Genomic DNA, 25,134 nt, shown 5'->3' on the forward strand with positions numbered 1-25,134 from the left:
GACGCCTCCTAGTCAAGGACGGCGACAAGGCCGACGCCTTCTGTCAAACATACGCCTGGGTCTCACGCCAAGTAAGGGTTCCCAAGGTCGACCGCCTGGCGAAGCAGCAGAGGAAGGCCCTCACCCCGTCCACGTGTCGAGAGTGTGACGGCGCCCGTGTGGGATGCTGCGGAGCCTTCAGCATGGACGAACTGGTCCGGCAGCTGAACTCTCTCAAGTTGAGGAAGACACCCGGTCCCGACGGCATCACGGCTGAGATGCTCCTCCACCTGGGCCCTACCGCGCGACGGGAACTCCTGCACGCCATCAACAGCAGCTGGCAAGAAGGAGCCGTCCCACGTGAGTGGCGCCAGGCCACAATCTGCCCTATCCCAAAGGCCGGGAAGGACAAACGCCTGATCTCCTCATACCGACCGATCGCGCTCACCAGTCACGTCTCCAAGCTGGTCGAACGCCTAGTCCTCAACAGGTTGAACCACGTTGTAGCGGCCCGGAACCTAATCCCACCCGAACAGGTGGGCTTCCGTGAGGGCCGCTCCGTGGAGGACAGCCTGGGGCGACTGGTGCAGCAGGTTCAGGACGGATGGCAGCGCCCGCGATCGCGTAAGAAGCAGCCAGCGGACGGCGAGACGGCCCAACGCTACGTCCTGACGGCGTTCGACTTCTCCCGAGCCTACGACACGGTGGATCATCGGCTACTCCGCGTCCGACTGTTGCAACAAGGCATACCACTCTGCCTCATCACCTGGATCTGGAGCTTCCTCCGCGACCGCCGAGCTCACACAGAAGTTAATGGCACCAAGAGCCGCGAGCGAATCTTCAGAGCAGGTCTGCCACAGGGAACCGTGCTGGCGCCGACCCTGTTCCTGTTATGGGCGGCGCCACTGGCAGACGCCCTGAAGAAGATCCCAGGCACGACGCCGTACATGTACGCCGACGACACGGCGACGCTATGCTCTGGCAACACCATCCTGGTCGCACGGCGGAGAGCCCAGCAAGCGGTTGATGTTCTGGTGCAGTGGGCCCTCGCCTCGAAGATGAGGGTGGCGAGCGAAAAAACTCAGGTGCTGGTCCTCTCTCAAGCCCCCAAGGACGCAGTCGATTGCTACATCAAGGTAGCAGGGGAGACCGTGGCCGCGGGCGCCCAGCTGAAACTCCTTGGAGTTACTCTAGACCGCACCCTCCACTTCGGGGCGCACTGCAGAAATCTGCGACAGAAGACTCGTCCCCGGATAGCCCAGCTCAAGAGGCTAACTGGGCGTGACTGGGGCCTCCGAGAACAGCAACTTCGAGCGGTGGCCAATGGATATGTCAGGGGCCCCCAAGAACATGCTGCTGCGGCCTGGCTGCCTGCCACACCCGCTTCCCACGTCGAGATCCTCGAACGTGAAGTGCGGGCGGCCGCGCGCGTGATCACGGGCTGCCCCGTCTCAACACGGACCCACGCGCTGCTGGCGGAAGCCGGTATGCCCCCGGTCTCGGAGCGGCGTCTCTCGCTGGCGGCCCGCTTCCTGGCCAAGGCGAGAGCCCTGCCGCGCGAGGACCCGCTCCGCACCGTCGCCGACGAGGTGGTGCCGGCGCGCCTGTCCTCCGTCACTGGTTGGAGACAGGTGGGCATGGAGGTGTAACGCAGATGCGTTACATTTTTTTCATCTTTCATGCTGAACTGCAAGCGGTGCCACAAGCTGAAACACAGCCATCTGCGAGCGCCGCACAGACACGGTCAGCCGGCTAGATCGGCTGTAAACCCTATCTCCGTCCCAGCCGGCGTCCACACAAACGGCGCACTCGGGCCGGCCCAAAACAGCAGCTGCACCCGACTCGGAAGAAAACAGGCCGAGGCTGGGATCGGGGACCCGGATGCCGATCAACCGTGTCGTCTGAGGAAGGGAGAGCCGGGCAGTTCACGCAAACAAAGTCATTTTGACCCCTGACCGCCGGCCCCACGACCATCTGCGCGCGCCGCGCAGACACGGTCAGTCGACTAAATCGGCTGCGACGCCCATCTGCGTCGCGGATCGGCGTACACAAGAGGTGCCCGGCTTTGACAACAAGGGTCCACTGTGGGCGACCACCCCCACTTCATGAGAACCCGGATCTGAAATAGCATACCGGAACGCATCATCCTGCCGGGACGAGCCATTAATCAGTTCAACCTTTTGGAAAGCAGGACTTGGTCCCACGCTCGGCACCCAGCCGCCGTCACAGAAGTCGACCCGGAATTCCACTGGAACACCAAAACAAGAGAGGGGAGCGGAGACCGACACAGTGGATGAAATGGAACTCGGTCACCACCACGAAATAGGACACCTGGCCGGAGACATTCAAAACAGGGGGGAGCGCAGGACTAAAAACAAGAAAGGAGGGCGCAGAGCCGGCCGCCACCTGGCGCCTCAGGCGCCGTGAGCGCCGGCGGCGAATTCCACCCGATCGCTGCGTGAAAGGGTGCGACTGCCATGGCCGGAGGGGAACCGAACTTTGTCAGCAAATCACGAACTTTCGAGGGCGGAGCCGAGTGCAGCTTCTGAGAATGGAGGACGGAGATTGGACAAGAGATGCTGCCCGGCCCTCTGAAGTATGACGTCATCAAAAGTATAAGTTGATGAAACGGAACTGGAACGCTCTCTCTGGCTCTCTCTCGGACGACGCATCCCGCGCCGGTCAGAGGTGGAACTTTTTGTTTTTCATTGGGGTTGTAGTTTGCCGGAGCCCAGGGTATACCCCCACCAAAACCCGAAAAGTCCCCGGATTCGGCCCACTATTTTTCGGGAGGGGCCCACATTTTCATTTGCAAAAAAAGTGGTCCATCTTCAGGGAGAGACGGCTGACCCTGTCGTCCCTCTATTAGCTATGTGCCTGGTTGTAGGTACTCGGGTATCGCCACCATGGTCGTGGCCATAGGCGGCGGAACGGGGAGGGCACCGGGGCACCTCGCCCCCTTTGATTTTGGCATTTTAACCCGCGCCCCACTGGGGGGGCTATTTATAGCCCCCCCTCCCGTTTTTCTGCAATAACTTCCAAACCGCTTGACGGATCGACGCCAAACTTTCAGTACCTTCGGCTGCATCAATTTGACACCTTGTGTCAAAATTTGAACTTCGTAGCTACCACAGGTTGGCCGGAAATGACGTCAGAGTGACGTCATGTTCGCCCGATTTCGACGCAAAACATTGAACCACGGCAATCGCTCTCAAGAGCTCAGTTTTTAAGCTAGATCCAATTTCTTTGCATGAAAGCACTCAGAATTGACCGCGCTATCAAACTGCTATCTCGAATTTTCATAATTTTGAAAATTTCGAAAATTTTATATAATAATATTCAAAATTTATATTTTTATATTTTTTTCAAAAAGCTTTTGTTTTTTAGAAAAAACCGGAATATATGTGACAGAACGCATGATTGTGACTAACTCTAGCAAGTTTTAACTAAATATCTTCAAAAATGGCCAAGTTATACGCATTATTGCAAAAAATTCACAATTATTAATTTTTCAAATCAATTTTTCAGTGCGTATTTGACATCGTACACCAATATAAATGGCACCATCGTGTTCCTGAGATCAAACTGCATCCAATAGACACCTTTTTTGTTGAACAATTTCAACTTCAAAATTTGACCTTTTTTGACCTGAAAGTGACCTGACCTAGGCTAAATTCGACTCAAAATGACCTCGAATGACACAGACGACATCAAATTCGAAATCTATGGCCTAAATGGACCATACAACATGTGTCACGTGACCGACGCATGATAAAATATTTTCGTGACCTGTGAAGACCTGACCTTGACCTGAAAATCAAAGTAAAAGTTTGGTACCCTCAGGGTATCTAGAGCATCTGTTCAATAGTGTGTGTACCAAAAATGAGCCTGATCTGACTTGTAAGACGGCGGCCAGAGCCCAAAATGTGAACAAACCAAAATGCTAATAATTTTTACTTTGACCTGACCTGTGACGTCATCGGTGACCTCGAGGTCAATGAAATTAGGTTTCGCTCGACAGTTTTTCCGGGGCTATCAGACGCCGTTTGAATTTTGACGATCGGCCCAGTAGTTTCGGAGTTAGGAGGGGGGGCTATGAATAGCCCCCCCCCCCCCCCAGTAGGGCGTGTTATACACAGACCCCAGTGGGGCGCGGGTTAACATTAGCCCTACCTATGGGCGTTGCATGGAAAGAATGGGATCAAAAGTCGGCAGTGCCCCCTTTAATTGAGGGTGTTTCGCCGCCACTGGTCGTGGCGATTCAGAAACGGTAGGTAAACGCCCAAAATCACAGTCCCTATGAATACTTGTTTCTTTCCACATTTGACACAAACATTACTCAGTATTGGAGCAAGGCTCTTTCCCTACGAGTAACAATTTGAGCCACTCGTGGCAATTGACAAAGAAGACCTAAACAGGAATACGTTATTTTTAGACTAAAAAACTTAAAACGAGTCCATCTTTGTATATTAATGCCACGGTCGTCTGGAATACGTCTATTACGGAAACGGGTAGTAGAAACCGGAATAGTGACTGATCAGACAAGAGATATTTTGCAAACGAGGACAACATACCGAACACAATGCCGCAAAGGAACCTAACACTGGATCTAAATAATCTCAACCTGAGGAAATTAAATAATAAATGCCACAGCCTTTTCATATCACCGAATACTTCAGATGATCTTCTTTTTTCAACGAGCAAATGTAGGTATTATGCATTGTTTGGCGAATCGTAAACAAAACTCGTACTCTTCACAGCCACGATGGCTAGGAACACATCACGCGGCTTGTCTGTCTGCCCCTGAGACACTGAACGTACACCGATTTTCAGCTAAATCGAAAGACCCCGCTGGTTCCCGTTAAAATAATAAGTAGTCGTTAACTCGTTAATACCACCCCAAAGAGTTACATTCTCGGAATCAGCGCATCGAGGATGCCCTGTATACCGATTTTCAGCCAAATCGTAAGACCCAGCCGTTTCCGGTTAAAATGTTAATTAGCCGTTAACTCGTTAACGGTGCAAATACCACCTCAAAGAGGTACATTTTCGGAATTAGCGCATCGAGGAGGCCCTGTACACCGATTTTCAGCTAAATCGAAAGACCCCGCCGTTTCCCGTTAAAATGTTTATTAGTCGTTAACTCGTTAACGGTGCAAAATACCACCCCAAAGAGGTACATTTTCGGAATCAGCGCATCGAGGAGGCCCTGTACACCGATTTTCAGCCAAATCGAAAGATCCCGCTGTTTCCCGTTAAAATGTTAATTGATCGTTAACTCGTTAACGGTGCAAAATACCACCTCAAAGAAGTACATTTTCGGAATCAGCGCATCAAACAGGCCCTGTATACCAATTTTCAGCTAAATCGAAGGAACCCACCGTTTCCCGTTAAAATGTTAATTAGTCGTTAACTCGTTAACAGTGCTACATACCACCCCAAAGAGGCATATTTTCGGAATCAGCGCATCGAGGAGGCCCTGGATACCGATTTTCAGCCAAATCGAAAGACACCGAAATATGCTGCTGTGAGGCTGATATTCGTTGCTGCTGAATTGACAGACGTCGCCAAAACCTTGCATTTGTATCAGATGCGTCATGTTGGCTTACATGTGACTTAGTTTGCATTCTGTTCGCGAACCTGTCAGTAAGATTATCAGCACTAATTATCGCACAGGATTGGTTGTTATGGTCGTCAACGTTGGTTTTAAGTGTCGTCATTTTAGCCAAATATTCGTGCTGATTGGTGGTATTGTGCCAACTGACAAAATTGCGAACAGAGTGATATTTCACTTAAGCAATGTATTTTATTTAATTGTGCGTTCTTTGGTTCTGTGGTCGTTGACACGCAATATTATGGTCAGATTATGGTGATAGAATGATACATAGGGTGAAGGCTTAGGTCAGGTTAATTTATTTCTGAAGCTCTGTTGTCTGTCAAACTTTTCATATATGCTTACCTATTTGATAAGCACAGCCCACAGGTATGAAATGTTTAGTGAGAAAACCCAAAAGTACAGTGGCGGATCCAGGGGGGGGGGGCAAAATGGGCATTTGCCCCTCCCAAACAGCATAATTTAAACATTATGCCTATGGACGAGGCATGGAAAGAATCGATAAGTTGTTATGGTTTCCCCCCCCCCCCAAAAAAAAAAAACTGAGCTGGATCCGCCACTGCAAAAGTATGATGAATGTTATGATTTTTTTGCTTCACACTTTCATGTTACATGTTAAGATTTTTTGGAACACTTTCAATATGATTCACTTAGTATGCTTAAGAAGTGTGAAGTGATTAACTTTCATATCATGCTCACTGTCTCAGTCTCAGCAGAATAATATGTTCTTAACAGAGCACTTTCAATGTTTTTAGCATCTGAAATTCAAAAAGATGTCCTAATTTATTGATATCTTCACTTTCTTGATATATCTCAATTATCTGCTTCTGTATGAGACATATTTTGTTCATTTTCATGTGTTTTAGGCTGATTCTTAATTTTCCAATGTTGGGGTTGTAGTTTTGCCATTGGGGTTGTACTTTTAAAAGTTGGGGTTGTAGCTACACCCCCCACAGTATATAAAGTTCCGCATGTGGCGCCGGTGGCACTCTCTCGGCCCACGTCTCTCGTCTGACATCGCGGACAGCCCACGAGACACCAGCGGCTGGCATCACGGCGCCGGCGGCGGCTCCGGCCGCCTGGCCGGGCGCTGGACGGACACGACCATCACGTCAGCGACTCCATCTCAAGTAAGGTCACGCGGTGAACACGGGTGCGCACCTAGTCCCTAAATCCTTCAAGTAACCCCCCCCCCCCTCGTTACTGCTATGTGAGCCACATTATATTCCCTTTTGGGTGTCGTCCGCAATATTTTAGGCCATTCAGTTTAGGTAGTTCATTTTATTTTGGGGACATTCAGTCTAGGTAGCTTAATTTAACGGTCCGATTTCCGTCAATTATTTAACTATGGGCGTGATGTGGGACGCGTGCCGACGTGGAGTGGACCCTCGTCCGGCGCCCGTGGTGATTAAGGCGGACGGAGGGGATTATGCACCGTGGGGAGTCGGGAAAGGGACTGGCGGGCGACGCGACTTTGTACCGCACCGCGCGGCGTGTGAGTTCCAATTGATGGGCGGCCTGGGCCCAGAATGTTCCTTTAAATTTGACGTGTAAGGGAATTTAAGGTGTTGCGTCGGAGTATGTAAATAAATGGGACTTGTAAATATTGAAATACGAGTGTGAGTATAGTGCTGAAGGGCAGGGATCGGAGGATGGAGCATAAAAGGCCATATGCCAACCCACAGTCGGGAAAGAGGTCATTTCCAAGGTGTCTGGTCAGAGCAATTTACAACGATCAGTTTTCTTTATCTGTTTGATTTTACACAGTGCACACAGGGATTATACGGGGAGCATAGAACACACACAGGACCTCCCTAGCCTAGCCGATACTGGAGCTTCTCCGGTTGACTCCTAAGTGCCCTTGCCAGTGGATTTCCTGGCACTCCATCCTCCCCAATTTATCCCAAGGTCCAAACAATAGCGATTACACACAACACACACAGGACCTCCCTAGCCTAACCGATACTGGAGCTTCTCCGGTTGACTCCTAAGTGCCCTTGCCAGTGGATTTCCTGGCACTCCATCCTCCCCAATTTATCCCACGGTCCAAACAATAGCGATTACACACAACACACACAGGACCTCCCTAGCCTAACCGATACTGGAGCTTCTCCGGTGACTCCTAAGTGCCCTTGCCAGTGGATTTCCTGGCACTCCATCCTCCCCAAATTATCCCACGGTCCAAACAATGGCGATTACACACAACACACACCGGACCTCCCTAGCCTAGCCGATACTGGAGCTTCTCCGGTTGACTCCTAAGTGCCCTTGCCAGTGGATTTCCTGGCACTCCATCCTCCCCAATTTATCCCACGGTCCAAACAATAGCGATTACACACAACACACACAGGACCTCCCTAGCCTAACCGATACTGGAGCTTCTCCGGTTGACTCCTAAGTGCCCTTGCCAGTGGATTTCCTGGCACTCCATCCTCCCCAAATTATCCCACGGTCCAAACAATAGCGATTACACACAATACACACAGGACCTCCCTGACCTAACCGATACTGGAGCTTCTCCGGTTGACTCCTAAGTGCCCTTGCCAGTGGATTTCCTGGCACTCCATCCTCCCCGAATTATCCCACGGTCCAAACGATAGCGATTATACACAACACATACAGGACTTCCCTAGCCCAACCGATACTGGAGCTCCTCCGGTTGACTCCCAAATGCCCTTGCCAGCGGATTTCCTGGCACTCCACTAATCAATTTACCAACGGTCCGCACACAAGCAACACACTAGACCTTGTTGCACACGAAATATATGTAATTTTATTCTACATGGATACTGTAAGGGACGGAACCGGGGAGATAGATGATGCACGTCACGCCCCTGTGCGTGGAAAGTCCACCGACGCGGCCATGGGTTAGGAGGGAGATGAGACGCGAGTAGAGACGCGGACTGTACAAATAGAAAAATCGGGTTTCCCGAATGGCGCTAAACTCGGACAGACCCCACTAGATATTAGGCCTCGATTGAGTAAGCCCTGGATGCGTGCAATAAGTCGCGAAATTAAACGTGAGGATGAAGGCGAGTCGGGCACAGACCGCCGAGGAGGGTTTCAAGAAATGTTACCCGGTCAGCCTCGTGTCCTGGCTCAGAGGAGACGACGGGCTGTAGTCTGTCTAACCTCTGGCTAGCGGGACACGGGACCAGTGGCCCGATTGTTCCGGCCCAGGGTGGGCCTGGGTGATAATTAAGGTCACGGGGGCCGTCGCCTGGGATGTGTATCGGCGGGTGGGCCGCCGCGAGATGACGGTGTTCCGTCTCGGATTAACAGCCTCGGAGGCTGGGCAGATTTTAGGCTGCCGGGCTGGCCCGGAAGCCCTGAACTATGACTGGAGCGAGATGCGGTCATCAGTATCACGGATGGACCTTAGTTACCCAGCCCGGTTTCAAAAAGATAGGTAGGCCCGCTATCGGTCCCTCAAGTGGTCGGCGCGGGACGTCATTTGAAGAGCGACATAGATAGTTTCGGAGGTGGTTAGGACCCCGGGCGTCTTAGCGAGGGAATCGTATGCCGCCGGAAGAGTAATGCCCCGCGAAGGAACGTATAATGCCGCAAGACGGGGGTGAACATTAGATACCGAGCATTCGAGTCGGGTGATCGCAGTCAGACGGTGCTGGCCACCCGCAGTCAGTCGAGTAGCTCCGGCCATGCTCTGGTCCTTTCGAATAGGTCTGTGACGACAGCTTAACTACCAGCCACGGATAGATAGGGCTTTGGACACCTATGTGCTGGTAGTCGACGATGTGTGTTGAGTGCAGGATGTCCCCGAGTGGACCTGCGTGCGTGGAAGACGCGTGTCGTCTTTGTAGTTAGCCGACGAGAGCTAACCCTTTTTAGGTCGCCGGGTTGGCCCGGAAACCCTGAACTATGGCTGGTGCGAGATGCGGTCATCAGTATCACGGATGGACCTTAGTTACCCAACCCGGCTTTCAAATTTTAGATACGTCCGCCGCGGAAAGCCCGGGCTACTGAGTGCCCTGCGAGCTCTAGCTCCGGAACCGTGGGCTGGAGTGTGTTAGAGATGCTGACTGACCACTGGCAGCAGAAGGTAGGTCCACACGTGAGTGGCAGTAAGACAAGGGCTGCGTACGTTGTTGCAAAGGTTTACCGGCCCATGCTGTAAGTCCATTGTTCGCTCAACAACCTGCGTGCGTGTGTGTTTATTATTTGTGTGTAGGTAGTTCGGCATGGTCTTGGACCCGCTATAAGTCGCGTAATTCAAGGGCGGAGTGCCGAAATCTGTGGTGGTTCGTATATTCTATTCGTGTAGCGTGAGCATTATGAAGCGTTTGTCTGATGTACGGAGCATTGTGGTTATGAAGGGATAACGGTTAATGAAATTTAAGGCCAATGACTCAATAACGACTTGCGCACGCCTTAGCACTACCGGGGGAAGTTAGGCAAAGAGGGAGGGATCGGAGACGGCTAACTCTGATAATTATGAGGTATAACTGGACGTATGACAGAAGTGAGAAGGGATGCACGAGTGGAAGTATGATTGGTGTGTATATCCGGTGGGAGATAGCCCTCAGCTAGGAAGGGCGCTGTTGTTTGAGAGTGGGACTTTTTGTTAAATAGAGTTGATTTTCTATACCAATATGATCGAGGGTAATTGATTATCATTTATCATTATCTCCCATTCCCTAACCCTGGCCTATGTGTTTCCGATGATTGATCGCCCCGGAGAAAGTAAAGACAGAGTCGGGACGAGTTCGCGAGGGGCTGAACCGAGAAGGGCTTTTACGAGTAGAAGCGCACCGACTAGGCCGATTTTGAACACCCCCACTCGAGCCAGCCCACCTGCTGAGAAGCGAATGCCCGGTTAGCCCCGAAATCGCCGTGAAACCCCGCTACAGAGGTTTGGGAGGCGGCTGGCGTGTCGTCGCCGATCGAGCCCATCCTCGCTAGCCGGCAACCCCCATGGGTGACCACGAACGGCGTGACCTTCCGCCTGGACGTCGGGCCCGGCCTCCCGCCGAGAGCAGCATCTGCCCAGACGAAGCTGGAGGTAGCCACTCTCCACCTGAGCGGCCTCCCACAATGCGCCACGTGGGTATGGACGGACGGCGCGGCCGACGGAGGAGTCGCCAGCGGAGGTGCTGGAGCTCTGCTCGAGCTGCCGGACGGCGAGACCCGGGAGCTGCGGGTCGCTGCCGGCAAACTCTGCTCGAGCTACAGGGCGGAGCTCGTAGCCCTCAACGCAGCACTCGAGTACCTGCGACAGCACCCGGCGCACACAGAGGATCCAGTGGTGGTCTGCACAGACTCTCAAGCGGCTCTCCGAAGGCTGCAGGAGGGGCCGTCTGCGCAGTCATCGCCCCTCGCAACTGCGATCTGGGACAGCCTGCTGGAGCTGTCGTCGAGCGGTCGCCGGGTCCTCCTACAGTGGATACCGTCCCACTGCGGAATCCCGGGGAATGAGCGCGCGGACCAACTCGCCAAAGATGCCTCAACTCTCCCCCAAGAAGACGTCCCTGTTGACGTGACCACGGTCTACCGAGCTGCGGCGAGACTCGCGCGTGCCCGTACCACCAACCAGTGGCCTCCTGGCTGGTACCGCACGCTGATGGAGGGGCGTCCCCCGCCGCCGGTTCGTGGACCCAACAGGCTGGACGCAGTGGAGACTCACCAACTACGAGCAGGACACTGGTCCGGGTCAGCCCAGTACCTGCACAGAATCGGGCGGCACCCATCGCCGGAGTGCGCCCAGTGCAGTGATCGGGGATGCCGGGCAGGATGGTGCCGCGCCTGCGGCGAAGAGGCCGACACCCCGGACCATGTCCTTCTGCGGTGCCCGGCGCTGATGAACGCCCGGCTCCGCATCTTCGGCACCATCTTCCCGAGCCTGAGCGACGTGCGACGGGACGACGCGGTGGCGGCCCTGGCGAGGGTCGCCAGGTACCTCCAGAGCCGTTAGGCTACAGCTCACCAGAGCCTGGAGGGACAACACAACAACAACAGGTGGATCACAGAGATCACAGACAACCAGACAGCGGCCGGCGGCTGAGCGGCCGACGGGCAGTTTCAGGGGCCACACCGGGACAGCTTCAGTGAACCCCCTGCACAGAGTTCACCAGTTCGGCCGCGAAAGGTCGATACAGCAGCGAGACAGGGCGATCCCACCAACGACCCTTTCAGCGAACCGTTCGATAACATTTGCCGCATTTCCATAACCAAGGCGATGAGTCAATACTAATCAAAGTACTTTGATTAGGGTGATTAGGGTTGATTGTATTCTGAATTCGTTACCCCGTCACCCCGTCTTAGTGAGAAAAGCTTGGCATGCAAATTCACCACCCGAAGTCAGCTGCATGGTACCTGAGTTCTGCAACTCACCGCTCACGGCGGAGTATATACGGCGCTCCTATGTGCGCCGGCTCATGAATAATACACTAATATCAACGCTAGCCAAACACCAGCTTTGAGCCTGGATATAAATAGTTCAAGCCATGTCTGACCCACAACACTGAGTTATCACTCACTTGTTCGGCACTTGTCGCCATCACGACGCTATTTAAATGTCCAGCAAGAACAAGTTCTAGATAACGGAGACACCACCGTGTGAAGAAGATATTTCGCCATAACACCAGGGTGAAATGCATACTAAATGCACTCTTTCCCTTACCCAGACTGCATGATTCACCTATAAGGTAGGTAGGTATTGCAGTGAGTAGCCTATCAGCACGCGCCCGTAAAACCAGCGATACTCTCTCCCAGAACCTGATCAGATCCGAGACAGCTGTTCCACAGCTCTTCCACCCGCCTCTCCCACCCTTCCCGCGCACAGCAGTCGATAACGGCGCTCGGAGAAGCATACAGGCCCCACGGACCCAGGACAGTCAGTCCCCTTCTACCGGCGCGGGACTAGAGTCGTCGGACCCTCTCCCAGGCGGCTACAGTCGTCGTCGGACCCTCTCCCAGGCGGCTACAGTCGTCGTCGGACCCTCCCACCGGCGCGCGGGACTAGAGTCGTCGTCGGACCCTCTCCCTGACCCGTTCGACTCGCCTCTCCAGCTCCTGATCCTCCTCTCCGGCGGTCCGGGCAGGCACCAGAGCGAAGGGCGCCGCCGCGCGCGCCGGCCGGTAGAACGGACAGCGCGGCAGGTGGTCCGTCATGTGGGCACCGCCGCCCAGCCAGAGACGGCGCACCGGGCCGAACGCGCAGCTGAACCGCCAGCTCTGTAAACGGGGGGGGGGGGGGGGCTGATAACACAGAGACGGTGCACCGGGCCGAACGCGCAGCTGAACCGCCAGCTCTATAAACGGGGAACGGTGTAAGGGCACACACGGAGGCAACAGATGGACACAGGCAAGGCAAACAGACGGAGGCAAGGGGTGATGTGAAGGCAACACACACTCTGAAAAAGAAACATGGGAGGAGCGGGAGGCTAGAATGAAGCGATTTTGCACAGAATTTGTAGTTACTGGCCCCCAAGATGTGCATGATGCATTGTGCATGCACTCAAAGCTCGGCAGGTTTTCTAAGCTCAAAGTACCACACGCCTACCGAGTGCGCAATTCGAACCTACCTTGGCCACCGTGTGCCAGGTGACGCGTCCGTCTCGCTGGACGGGCGCCCAGAGCAGCAGTACCAGACCTCGGCTGTTGAGCAGCGAGCCGCACACGTCTCGCAGCAGGCGGGACGTCAGGGACAGGTGGTTCAGGCTGAAACAGGGACAGGGCAGCGCTGATACACAAATGAGAGCACGAATATGAGGCATGCAAGTTTAAATTGATCAACCGAAACACAAACGGGAAATACCTACGTGGCTGCAACACTAAGGATATCCCCCGCTTTTCAACAGAACAAAGCTAAGCAGGTGGTCAAATCAACGAATTGAAACAAGCGCGTAAAACAGGGTTGAAATACCTGCGGGAAAATATGTTATACATCGTTGGCTGTGTAATCCATTCAGCCCATATTCAGCCATCAGTCCCGTTAACGTGTACCTGTGTGATCCTCTACCGCTCTTACCTGTAAGGGTCGAGCAGGCTGGCTATATGCTGCAGCACCTCAAAGGGCAGCTCTTCAAACCGCCAGGGGCGCGCCGCGCCCGACCCGGGATCTAGGTCCCGCTCCGGGTCCGGAATCGGATCCTGTCCGGGGTCTGTTTCAGTACCAGTCTCCGGTTCCGTATCGTTGGTTACGGGTCGTACGGAGACGTCCGTCACCCCGACACATCCGGAGACGGGACTGACGGTGAACCGCCGCCGCGGGCCGTCCGGATACAACCTGAAAAGGAGACAATCAGGGAGTCAGACGAGACAGGTCGGGAGGAAGGTCTTTCGAAATGTTGGCAGTGCTCGCCAAGGATCGAACGAAAATATGTTGCATCTTTTAAGAGCGTTGGAAGATTGTGAGGCATCTACAGAGTACGTACCGGTATCTAACTCATCTACATGGATGAACCCGTCCCCGAATTACCGGTATTTGCAGTACCCGCTGCCGCGTCGTCTCACCTGTCGGCGAAGTGGGGACAGCCGTACTGCGCCATGGGGCAGCGCTGCTGGATCCACCCACCGGCCCCGCCGTGCACGTCGCCGTGCAGCCGCCCGAAGTGTTCGCTGAACTCGTCACGGCGCAGCGGCCGCGCACACTGGAACGTGTAGAGCGCGCGCGGCCGGCTCCGCTCGGGCACGGCCACGGCGTCGATGGTCAGCGCCAGCCGCGGCCCGTCGGCGCTCTCCGCGCGCTCGGCGCGCCGCTGCTCGTCGGCCTGCTCGGCGGCCAGCTGCCGGTTCCTGCGCAGCGCCGCGTCCAGGTCGTACTTGCCGGGCCGCTGTCGGACGGGCTCGGTGATCTCGAGCCGCCGCCAGCGGAGGCCGCCTCCCTCCGGGTCCGGGTCCGGGTCCGGCTGCCAGGTACGCCGCACCAGCTGCCGCGCCGGCGGCGGGTCGTGTCGGCACAGTTTACACATGTCCCGGCCGATGTGGTGCACACACATCTTCTCTACGTACGAGTCGACGGCCGGCTCTGGCGGCGGCGGCGCGCAGTCGGAGTTTGTCTCGTCGCCGCCAGGTGTCAGTGTGGTGCGCGCCAGCTGACTGCAGACGCTCCGCTCCAGACCTGGCGATGGGAGACGGGGATAATTACGACATGAATGATAAAGCTGGTGGCCACAGGTACCAGAACAAAGAACGATAACTCCATGGCAACGGACACAGCAGCCACGAAACATGAACCAATACTGATACTGTCGACTGAAATATCACGCTACGTACGGACGCACAAATACTCCCCAACGTATCGAGTGTTAGGGAGGGGGTATGGAGGAGGACGGAGGACTGGGGGACTTCCCTTACATGTCGTGAGGGCCGAGGAGCCTCACCCACGCCCCAGGCAGCTGTAACCCCTCCCCACGTACCGGGCGGGTCGAGGGGCCGTCGCTCGGCGGCGGCCGCCTCCTGATCCAGCTGCAGCTGCGGCGCCAGGTGCGAGCAGTCGTAGGTGCCCGGCAGGCGCAGCGGCACCGCGGGGAACACGCGCAGCCGGCGCGCCAGGCTGCGCGCCGGCGCCAGCGAGTCGCGCAGCAGGCGCTGGTCGCGCTCCAGCAGCTCAGAGTCTGTCGGCGCGCAGCGGACCAGCCTCAGCCGAGCGGCATGGGGACACGGCACGGCCCCAACGTCTCACCGACTCCGCACGTAACCTACGTCAGCATTCAGTTGTCAGTTCCTCTGAGACACGTAGACCATTGCCAGTGAGGCGCCTATTAACGTTAGGACCAAGTCTTTTCAACAATACTTTGACTTCGACTCATGCCGAATTTCCGTTCGATTGCCAGCTCTGGCGTTCACAGAGTGCCACAGTGTAGCGGTGTAAGCCCTGGTTCGGCCGTCAGGCCCCTCCCTGTCCCCTGAGCTCACCTAGGGGACGGCAGTGCGGCTCTCCGCCCGGCTCTAGCGCCGGGGCCGCCGGGGCGGCCAGCGGTTCCACTCAGTCCCTCCCTGTCCCCTGAGCTCACCTAGGGGACGGCAGTGCGGCTCTCCGCCCGGCTCTGACGCCGGAGCCGCCGGGGCGGCCAGCAGCGGCCATCGGTTCCACTCCGCCATACAGAGCACCACGCTGGCCGGACAGCGACTCAGGTGAGCCGCCCGCTGGCGGCGTGCCAGCGTTACCTCGCAGCCGTACTCGACGTTAATGCACGGCACCTGCAGTGTGAGGGACAGCACGGGTCAGTGGGGGAGGGGACATAGGTGGAGAAGGAACATAGCCATTAGCCACGGTGATGTACAGGTATGTTCATTGAGCCGTACAGGTACGGCTAAGGGGAACAGCTGACGAAGGGGCACATAGCTTGGTTACCATGGCGACCAAAGTCTAACAGAGGCCAATGTGCATTGTGCACAAAGGAAAGCTCGCACCAGCAATCTGGTGGCAATTAATTACAAGTAATCACTTTAAGTAAGACCTAGACGGTATTTTAAAGAGGCACAGTCATCAAACAACCGCTTGTGTTTTTCAGCCTTCATAAGCCAAACAACCTGCAGATGACCAGGATGATATTTTCATTCAGATTCTTGATAGAAACAGCCGAGCGGGTATAACTGCCCTCCCCTCCCCACTGACCATAGACTCCCCTTCCCCACTGACCCGCTGTTCGGGACAGAGCAGCTGCCCCAGCCTCCCCCCCCCCCCTCCACTAACCCGCTGTTCGGGACAGAGCAGCTAGTGCTCGCCCCCTCCCCTTCACTAACCCGCGCTGTTCGGAACAGAGCAGCTGCCCCCCCCCTCTGTTCGGAACAGAGCAGCCCCCCCCCCTCCACTGACCCTCTGTTCGGGACAGAGCAGCTGCCCCCCTCCCGTCACTAACCCCCTGTTCTGGACAGAGCAGCTGCCCCCCTCCCGTCACTAACCCCCTGTTCTGGACAGAGCAGCTGCCCCCCTCCCGTCACTAACCCCCTGTTCTGGACAGAGCAGCTGCCCCCCCCCCCCCCACTGACCCTCTGTTCTGGACAGAGCAGCTGGTGCTCTGCCAGTTTACACTCGTGCAGCCGGTGGCCGCAGCCGGCCGGACAGACGATGACGTCACAGCGCTGCCCGGTCACGGCCGGCGCCTGGGCACAGCGGGACAGTTTGACGCAGTGCTGGCAGTGCTGGTGGAAGTCGCCGGCCGACTCCGGCGAGTCCATCGCGCTCCTGGAGGCGGACGGCACGGGTTAGGTGGGGAAATAGAAGAAAAGTGGAGTGCGTCAAACGCTCGCCGACCGCCGTGTAGCCTGTAGGTATCCTGTACTGGGCAATAACGGATAGCCACTTTATTTTTTTTTTGCGTTTTGTATTATCCCACCCAGTCGATGTGTTGCACCCCGGTCGCTGCCCGTCGTCCGCCGTCCTCTGGGGAGTTTGGGCCACTGACTGTCACTGGCCTCCGTCCTAGGTAAACGGTGGTCGGTGACCACAGGAAGACCCCAGGGGCCCCTCGCCGCCCCACACACGCACAACAAATACCGCACGCAGCAGTGGCGCAACGGCCACTGGAGCACCGAACAGTAACGATCGGGTTCGGCCCATCAGTTTGCTTAGTCGTTTACTGGTTATTATGCCGATTATTCAGTCGTTCAGTAAGGCCACATCGCGTGCATCATTCCCTGCCAGCGCAGGAAATGTGAATAATTTCTCTTCCGCTGTAGACTGTACCTATCGTATTGAAGTCTGGGGACCGGTGTGCTCCGATCCGATAGGGACTCCGATCGATGTGACTGAGCTAAATAATAAACCAATGTGACCTGGCAATGTGACTGATGTATAAGTAAAACAATATCAATTCGTGGCAACTTCTCATCATGGATTCAATTTCGGCACTCTGGCTTCGAGGAAGATGAACAACGACAAAAAATGACACTAAAAATTGAAACATGTTGCATGCTGTTGAACTGCTGAGAGGCTTGACAAACGAGAAAACGCCGAGCAAGACAGAACATTGACAATATCTATCCGTGTTTATGACACCTTTACAGCCTCCCGTGATCCGTTCGACCTGCAAATATTGCTGAGACCGGTAGAAGGGCTCCATAAGAAAAAAAAGAAAATATCCTAGAATGGGTATGTCTGGATGCAAGACATTGCGGAGTCTGGCAGAATGGCTTCTGACGGATAGGGACCGGCGTTAACACAAAGGTAACACAAAGGCACAAAAAAGTACCTATCTCTAGCGCCTGATCTGGGCTTTTGTTCGCTGCATCAAATTTTTATGCGAAAAGCAGGACGATAACTTCTGATGAGAGCAGGTTCCTACCATGCCTGCAAAATGACTGATCCGATTGAGGCGGGTATAATATGTAGATCTGTTCGATCAACTGAAAAAATAAAACCCGCGAACCGTTGCATTTTTATTTTGACACGACGTGACAAGTGTTCGTGGATCCGAATGTTCTACATGCCTACAGAAAATACGTATACGAGTAACGAATCAGCTATGACCACTTAGGGACCTACTACGATTACAAGGCTGCATAGCATCCCGGCACCTTACACCAGTGGAGTGCCTTTCAAGTGTCCTGTAGACCTGGCTCGGTCGGTTCAGAGCACCACTCTGCAGCGTCTTTACACCCATCCAGTTTAGTGAAGGGCGCCGGTTTACAGCCAGGCCGAGGCTCTGGCCACAGAGCTACCGCCGGGATAGCGGCGGCAGCGCCAGCCGCCCCGGCAGACCGGCCGGACGGACGGCGATGTCCGCCGGCGCCGCGCGGGCTCCCCTGCAGCGGCGGCGTGTATTGGCGGCCGCCAGCAGCTCGAGCAGGAGGCAGCCGACGGCCGCCAGAAGGCCGTAGCCCAGCAGCCGGAAGCCGGCGCTCAGGTGCTCCAGGCCGAGCACGACCACGGCGCGGCGGCGACACGTGTCGGGCAGCCGGCGGCAGCGGCGGCGCACGGCCCGCTCTGCCCGCTCGCGACGCGCCGCCTCGCCCTGCTGCAGCAGCCGCAGCACCAGGCCAGTCGGCTGCACGCGCCGCAGCAGCTCGTCCAACCGGCGCACGTACGGGGCGTGCTTCTGCGCCGGCCAGGCCACGAACGAGGGCATGTGCCGCTCCCGGCCGCGGTGCACCAGGTCCTCGGTCACGGCGCCGTCCGACGCCAGCATCGCGTCAAAGATGAGATTCATCACCGAGGGAGTCTCCTCGAGCAGCGCCACGCGCTCCCAGGTGCCCACCAGGTGCGCGAACGCCTCCACGTGATCCTGCTGCACCCAGCGGCGCTTCAGGGCGGTGGCCACCGAGCCATTCTGGACGTCCATCCAGGCCTGGTAGGCGCCGTAGCCCGGGTGGGTGACCAGCCGGTAGCCGTGCCGCACCAGGTCGGCGAACGACTCCGGCGCCCAGGCGCCCGGCGGCGCCGACAGCGTCGAGATCATGTTGGACGTATAGGCGGTGCGGTGGACGATGCTGCTGAGCAGCCAGACGGCCAGCAGCAGCGGGCCGGCCGAGCGGGCGGCGCGCGCCTCCTGGGCCACCAGCAGCCGGTAGCAGGCCTCCAGCTGACGGTAGCCGAGCTGCAGCCGGCCGGCGCCGCGACCAGCCGCCGAGCGGAGCCGGACCGCCAGCAGGACGGCAGTCACGGCCAGCAGGCTGACGCCGATCAGCGCCCAGACCGGCGGCGAGAGCAGGCCGGCGAAGTCGCTGCGCACCGGCAGCGGCACCGGCCGGCTGATGATCTCCAGGTAGGTGAGCGTCAGCGGCCGGCAGAAGTCGGCCGCCGTTTTGCGCAGCGGCGTCATGAAGATGCCGCCGACGGCGAGCTCGGCGCGGCCGGCCACCACCTCGCCCACCATGCCCACCCAGGTGCCGTTCTCCGGGTGGCCCCAGTTGCCGTCCGGGCTGCGGTAGAAGCGCAGGTGGAAACCCAGCTGGCGCGACATGGCCTCGAGCAGCACAGCGGCGGCCAGCGGCGCCGGCCGCAGGCACCTGCCGTCCACCTCCTGCGCGCACTCGAAGAACGGGCTGTAGTTCTCGTACACCACAGTCAGAGTGAGGTTGGTGAGGTCGTCCTCGGCCAGCAGCCAGTGACGGCTGGCGCCGACGCTCGAGCGGCGGAGCAGGCCGTCGGCGCCGCGCTGCACCACCTCCAGCTCGCCGCGGATCGTCTCCAGACACACGGGCCGGCCCACCCCGGCCCAGAGCGGGTGGCCCAGCGAGCGGCCGCAGTCGGGGGACAGGTGCAGCGCCTGGCCGCGGCTCCAGATGCCGGCCGGCGCGCGGCCCGTGTCGTCCAGACAGCCGGCCGCCTGCAGCAGCAGCAGGCGCGGCCCGGGCTCCTCCGAGTACAGCCAGCGGGCCGGCAGACCGGCCGGACAGGGTCCCGGCCCGCAGTCGGTCACCAGCAGACCATGCGGCCAGCGGAGAGCCGCCAGCAGCCGGTCCGGCAGCACCGGACCGGCGCCGCACGAGAGTACCCGCAGCGGCTGCCGGGCGGGCCGCAGCAGCTGCAGCACGGCGGCGGCTACCGGGCCGACCAGCGGGGCGCCCGTACCAGCAGACGGACCGACCGGGGCGGCATCGGTACCAGCACACGGACCGACCGGGGCGGAGCCGGTACCAGCAGACGGGCCGACCGGCGGGGCGGAGCCGGTACCGGAGGCCGGACCGACCGGGGCGGAGCCGGTACCGGAGGCCGGGCCGAGCAGCAACACCAGCAGCAGCAGCAGCAGCTGCCGGACGGCCGACCAGCGGAGATCAGCCATGGCGCAGCACCTAGCAGCTCCGGAACACCGTCCAGCCGGTGAATTGGCGTGCGCCGAGCGAACCAAAAGTTGCAGATTCTTCAGTCGAGGTAAAGGCTGCCGATGGACGGCACAGAGAGCCGACTGTTTCAGCACCAGTGCTGCCAGCACACTTGGAGGGGCGACATCGTCCACACGGTACAGAGCACCAGCGAAGCGACAGAAGAACTAGGGCGGATTTCTGTGTTTTGCGACAGCTCTCCCGTCAAAAATCTTGCACAAATTGAGCACTGGCCGACTACGAGACGCCATAGCTGTTCATTCAGTGGTCACTGTTCTGCTAGTTCTCTCACAGCTCATCTTAGTCGCAGGAAGAGGCCCCAAGGACTCTCTAGCCCGCCAGTGTCTCCCAAGTCACAGCTGCCGCGCTGGGGTCGTCATCGGGCGGCTGGCCACCCGAGACTGAGCGGCGGGACGCGGACGGTCGGAGGCCGCCACCGCAGACGCTTCCGTGACGTCACGTCGTCACCGGCCCCTCCCCCTCACCCCTGTCCTGTCCCCATGCCGACTGTGTGGGCGGGGGGAGGGGGAGGGGGGCACGCAGTTTTGCAAAAGCAACAGCGCGCAAGATATCGGGCATGAAAACAACTAATGAGAAGTTTACGTCAGAAAGAGGCAAATCATTCATCGACCAAACATGGGTCACTCACAACTCAAAACAGTGCTTGTGAGCCCAATCCCGCATCATAGGCGGTGCGCTGCGCTGGAATATTGAACAGATTCTGCGTGGTAACGCAATATTGTGTCTCCGGGAACGCAGCGCCGTCAAACCTCGCCGTTTTTCGGCCGTAGCCGTTCAAATCGACCCCGGTCGCCGTTCATCCCCATCGCTCTCCTCCACTGCTGATTAACGACCCAGAAGCCTAACCGATCACCGGCGAACTAACGAAATAAAACTGGCCCGTCCCCGGAGAATAGCGGCGATTGTAGCCGAGTCCATAATCAGCCGGAGCATTTAACCGCCGGCTGTACGCATCTCATTACCTCGAGCGAATCCAAAGCCCATCGGGAGTAGCGGGTTCGGACGGAACACCAGCCTAAAGAACAACCTACTTTGTGTGAATGGCGGTCAAGAAAATCGATGTCGTCAAATATCACGTAATGCATCGATAAGTAATAGGAGTAGGTACTCTTTCAGCGCTACAAAGTATCTGCTCACTAATGAAATTACTTAAAAAGAAATAAATAAAACAAAGCACCTAACATTTTGCAGGGTCTACTATTATTATCAGCAGACAGGTAAATTCATTCAAGAACCCTACCTATGTATCGTGAGGTGACCCACCACGGGTCATCCATGGTGTTAGGGCCTTGGGTTATCCCTCTCCTTTGTCCGTGACACAGTCTTTATCAACAATCTAACTTCTAAATGGCACGCGTTTGGAGCAATAGGTATGTCTTTTTGACAAAGACATCAGGAATGCGCCTGAGCCCCATAATTTGCCATCATTACGTTAAAGGAAATAGTTCACTTTCACGAAATTATTTTTTTTTGCAACGATTTATGATTTTTTATGTTCAAAATAATCAGCAAAGAAAATAAAACCTTTTTATAACAAAATATTTTTTTTTCTATATTTTGATATAGGAAGAACTTTTCAGTTTCTGTAAGGCACACGCGATCCAGTATGAAAAGAGCATGGGTCCCGAAAATTCTTCAGAAACAGAGAAATTATCGCAGCCACCGGCATTTGGGCGATCTGCTCGATCTGATAATGTTCCCCTGAATGTCCTAATTGATCAGTACGAGAATTTCTCTAGAGTTCTCGTAGATAATTTCTCTAGTTTCTGAAGAATTTTCGGGACCCATGCTCTTTTCATACTGGATGGAAATATATGCAAGGCACACATCCTCAACGCAAGACACCTTTTTCGGGACGAGAAATAGAATATCTTTGCCTAGGGTGATGGTTGGGCTGTAAAAGCTCCTGATTTATGCTCGTCTCAGCCCAAGCTACGGAACTGCTATTCCAGTTCAAAACCCATGTTAAAAAGTGAACTATTTCCTTTAAAACGGCCGCATATTAGGAGCCTGGACAGTCAGAAGCTCATAAATGCTGAACCATACAGCAGCAAATACCGATTCCAAATGACCAACGAATGCGCCCGTGCAATTTGTAAATGTCACATAATTGGAAAATCAATAGCCGTGGGAACAATAGCGCTGAATACCCGATTAGACATGGCTCTCTAGCGCAGATTGTTGAGTACTCAGTACCTACAACCGTAACCGGTAACGGCCCGGTCCATGTTTGCCAGCCGCCGGATGATGCGGCTAAAACTGACTGTTATTGACCATCAATTACCACAGCAGCACATCAACTGCTGTTTGATGTTCCCCACACAAACACATCGACTACGCCGCGACAATGAAAGGCGGACCATTACACAAGCTGATTGAGTGCGATACCGGCCGCAGTGTCAATTAAAGCCACAACCGATACTTAAATTACGGGTGAACGGCCCACCTCACAATGTGAACCCGATGCCAACCAAAGACAGCGCCCCGCAGTTCACAGGGCGGGGGTTTTGGGTGCATCAGCCGGGCTGAGGTCGTATGGAGCCATTACCGTTGCTTTGTTCATTTGGCATGGTATTATTTACCTTACACAATGAACTTTATAATATATTCAACCCAGAAATATTCAACCCAAGTGAGTGAGGAAATTCCATTAAAATGAACATGTAAATGTGACATCAAATTTTTCTTTTAAAAACATAGGTGGGATCTGTACTCTTGATGACTGGAATGGGTGACAACCAAGATGAATTTATTAACGAGCCTGATGACTGAAGCTGAAGCTGTCCTTGTTGCACGGCACCATGGGACCCCTTGTCGGCCCCACAACCGGCGCCGACTTAGTCATGGCAGTTTTGGCCTAATGCAGCCCGGTGCCACAGTCCTCTCAGACATTTTGCAGTGGAATATTCTCTCACAAAGTGTCAACTGGCAGTCTGGCTGAAGGCTCAAGCCCAATTTGGGTATGTTCAGAAAGTCAAGTTCAGAAAGTCAAGTCAGGTCATGTGTTCATATGAAAGTCAGATTTGACCTAACCTAAGTAAACAAGCCTGACTTTATGCTAGTTGTAAGATTTAGAAGAATTGGTGAAAACATTTGCACAAGCACAAACACACCTTTTGACTAATTGCTCCAATATTGGTAAAGTCCTATTATTTTTCTAGCTTTCATTGACATGAGGATTGGAGAGTTGAATTTTGGGTGATTCTTGAAGTTTTAAGTTTTAACAATAAAAGATAAATTGTCATTAGAATAAATTTATCTCAAAGCACAAGGCAGCCTGCTGATACAGTGCCTATATCAAATCTATGATAATTTAGACTGCTTGCAAAATCTTGAGTAGGCAGGCTTGGCCATTACTTGCAGCTTTTCCACTGGGTAGTGATAAGTGCCATTCAATTGTCATTTTATATCAGCACGATGCCAGTTTTCCCATATGAGGAAGTTCATTGCTGACCTTTCGGTGGTAGTAAAGCAGACGTCACACTTGCTTTTGCAACCAAGGAGAGGCGTTATACCTGATGATGCTCCTTTCTAACCAAACCAAACCAAACCAAAACACAACAAATCTGACCTTACCTGACATAACCTTCAACTACTTCAACACATAACCTACAACCTACAACCTACAGAAGCAACTCGGGGTATAGCACCTCTCCTTGGTTGCAAAAACAAGTGTGACACCTGCTTTACTTCTACCGGGCTTTCTTGGCCTCCATTTGGTCAAATCCAGACCATATGAATTTGACCAATGGAAAGCCAAGAAATAAGCCATAAAAGCGGGATGGCATGACAGCCTGTTGCTAAAAACAAAAAGTGAGCAGCAACTAATTTTCTTGGCACAGTGCAGATTATACAAACAGCAGCTGGCATTGACAACCTCCACCAGAACATCAATATACATCAGCCTGAGCAACAACACTCCATCCTCCTGCACAAGTAGTCTTATAATAGTTAATGGGAGGAGGATAAACAAATTATCAGACTAAAAGAAGAACATATAAATCATGAGTTCTAGCAAACACTCAAAGTTTGTGGACCAGAAGCCAGTTCAAGGTTGAACAACAGAAAATAGCTACCTGCCAGAATTTTTTGCCTCAGTCAAAAGTGCTTCACATACGGAGCATAAACAGTAAAGCCCCACCCGCTTACGTGCCCATCGCGATTACGCTCCGCCTATGCGAAGCGGTCTTAAGGCAACAAAATTCCAGCAAAGGGATATTTTTCTGTTTACCAAACTGGCCTCAGAAGAGAGCATACCTACCTGCTTTGAAGAGCCTGACTTCAAATTCAGGTTGGAATAGATGTTATCTCCGGCCGGATGTCGCCGACTGGCGACTAGTTACAGGTTTCAGCTGCAAACTGTGTCGAAGCAATCACAGGAAAGAACTCTGTAAGTATACCAGACTTCTTAGTGGCTTCAACTAACCAGTATTGGTATGCAAAAATACTTATGAAATAATTACACCTAATTGTAATCAATGCCGCCAATGCTAGTTGCTTTAGCATAACAATAAGGCCCTCTCTTGAGCCCTCCTGTCATTTGTGTTCGACAAAGAATGTTAAAAAAACAGTTAATCTCAAGTTACCAGGCAACTGGGAAAAATACTCCACAAATGTTGAGTTTTCCCTAAGGTTGCCTAGCAATGAGCTGCTGAAAATAGCTGGCGACTAAATCGAATACGATGTGGTAAAATATGCTCGCCGGAAATGTGACAAATGCATCAAAACTGTCTCGTCATTGCTACCATATGTACGAGCTACCATATTGTTAAAATTCTCGGTAAAGCAATTCC

General features: G+C 54.7%; 3 protein-coding genes across 3 annotated transcripts; 1 reads left to right on the forward strand and 2 right to left on the reverse strand.

Moving 5' to 3' along the window:
* The first annotated feature begins 1,117 nt into the window (after positions 1 to 1,117).
* On the forward strand, positions 1,118 to 11,559 carry LOC122382301. Its single transcript, XM_043367477.1, has 2 exons — positions 1,118 to 1,622; positions 10,464 to 11,559. Exons 1-2 carry the CDS (start codon positions 1,467 to 1,469, stop codon positions 11,520 to 11,522), a joined length of 1,215 nt encoding a protein of 404 aa, XP_043223412.1. The 5' UTR covers positions 1,118 to 1,466; the 3' UTR covers positions 11,523 to 11,559.
* A 283-nt stretch (positions 11,560 to 11,842) lies between these two features.
* On the reverse strand, positions 11,843 to 24,799 carry LOC122382302 (F-box only protein 30-like). Its single transcript, XM_043367478.1, has 8 exons — positions 24,603 to 24,799; positions 16,547 to 16,742; positions 15,568 to 15,754; positions 14,971 to 15,168; positions 14,066 to 14,672; positions 13,581 to 13,838; positions 13,135 to 13,270; positions 11,843 to 12,784 (listed from the first exon to the last, which is right to left on the reverse strand). Exons 2-8 carry the CDS (start codon positions 16,733 to 16,735, stop codon positions 12,569 to 12,571), a joined length of 1,791 nt encoding a protein of 596 aa, XP_043223413.1. The 5' UTR covers positions 16,736 to 16,742; positions 24,603 to 24,799; the 3' UTR covers positions 11,843 to 12,568.
* LOC122382260 (glutamate receptor ionotropic, NMDA 3B-like) lies at positions 17,640 to 20,280 on the reverse strand. The gene is made up of 2 exons (XM_043367359.1): positions 18,283 to 20,280; positions 17,640 to 17,654 (listed from the first exon to the last, which is right to left on the reverse strand). Exons 1-2 carry the CDS (start codon positions 20,278 to 20,280, stop codon positions 17,640 to 17,642), a joined length of 2,013 nt encoding a protein of 670 aa, XP_043223294.1.
* Positions 24,800 to 25,134: the final 335 nt, after the last annotated feature.

This window comes from Amphibalanus amphitrite, unplaced genomic scaffold (genome assembly GCF_019059575.1).
Source record: "Amphibalanus amphitrite isolate SeventyFive unplaced genomic scaffold, NRLGWU_Aamphi_draft 000136F_arrow, whole genome shotgun sequence".
In the NCBI taxonomy this organism is placed as follows: Eukaryota; Metazoa; Arthropoda; class Thecostraca; order Balanomorpha; family Balanidae; genus Amphibalanus; species Amphibalanus amphitrite.

Bases quoted from the DNA above. Each gene is read 5' to 3' on its own strand.
- LOC122382301 (XM_043367477.1), top strand. From the start codon at position 1,467: ATGCCCCCGGTCTCGGAGCGGCGTCTCTCGCTGGCGGCCCGCTTCCTG. The intron at 1,623-10,463 runs GTGTAACGCAGA...CCCGCTACAGAG, and splicing joins GGAGACAGGTGGGCATGGAG to GTTTGGGAGGCGGCTGGCGT.
- LOC122382302 (XM_043367478.1), bottom strand. From the start codon at position 16,735: ATGGACTCGCCGGAGTCGGCCGGCGACTTCCACCAGCACTGCCAGCAC. The intron at 15,169-15,567 runs GTGAGCTCAGGG...GCGCGCCGACAG, and splicing joins GCCGCACTGCCGTCCCCTAG to ACTCTGAGCTGCTGGAGCGC. The intron at 14,673-14,970 runs GTACGTGGGGAG...TCCCATCGCCAG, and splicing joins ACGGCCCCTCGACCCGCCCG to GTCTGGAGCGGAGCGTCTGC.
- LOC122382260 (XM_043367359.1), bottom strand. From the start codon at position 20,280: ATGGCTGATCTCCGCTGGTCGGCCGTCCGGCAGCTGCTGCTGCTGCTG.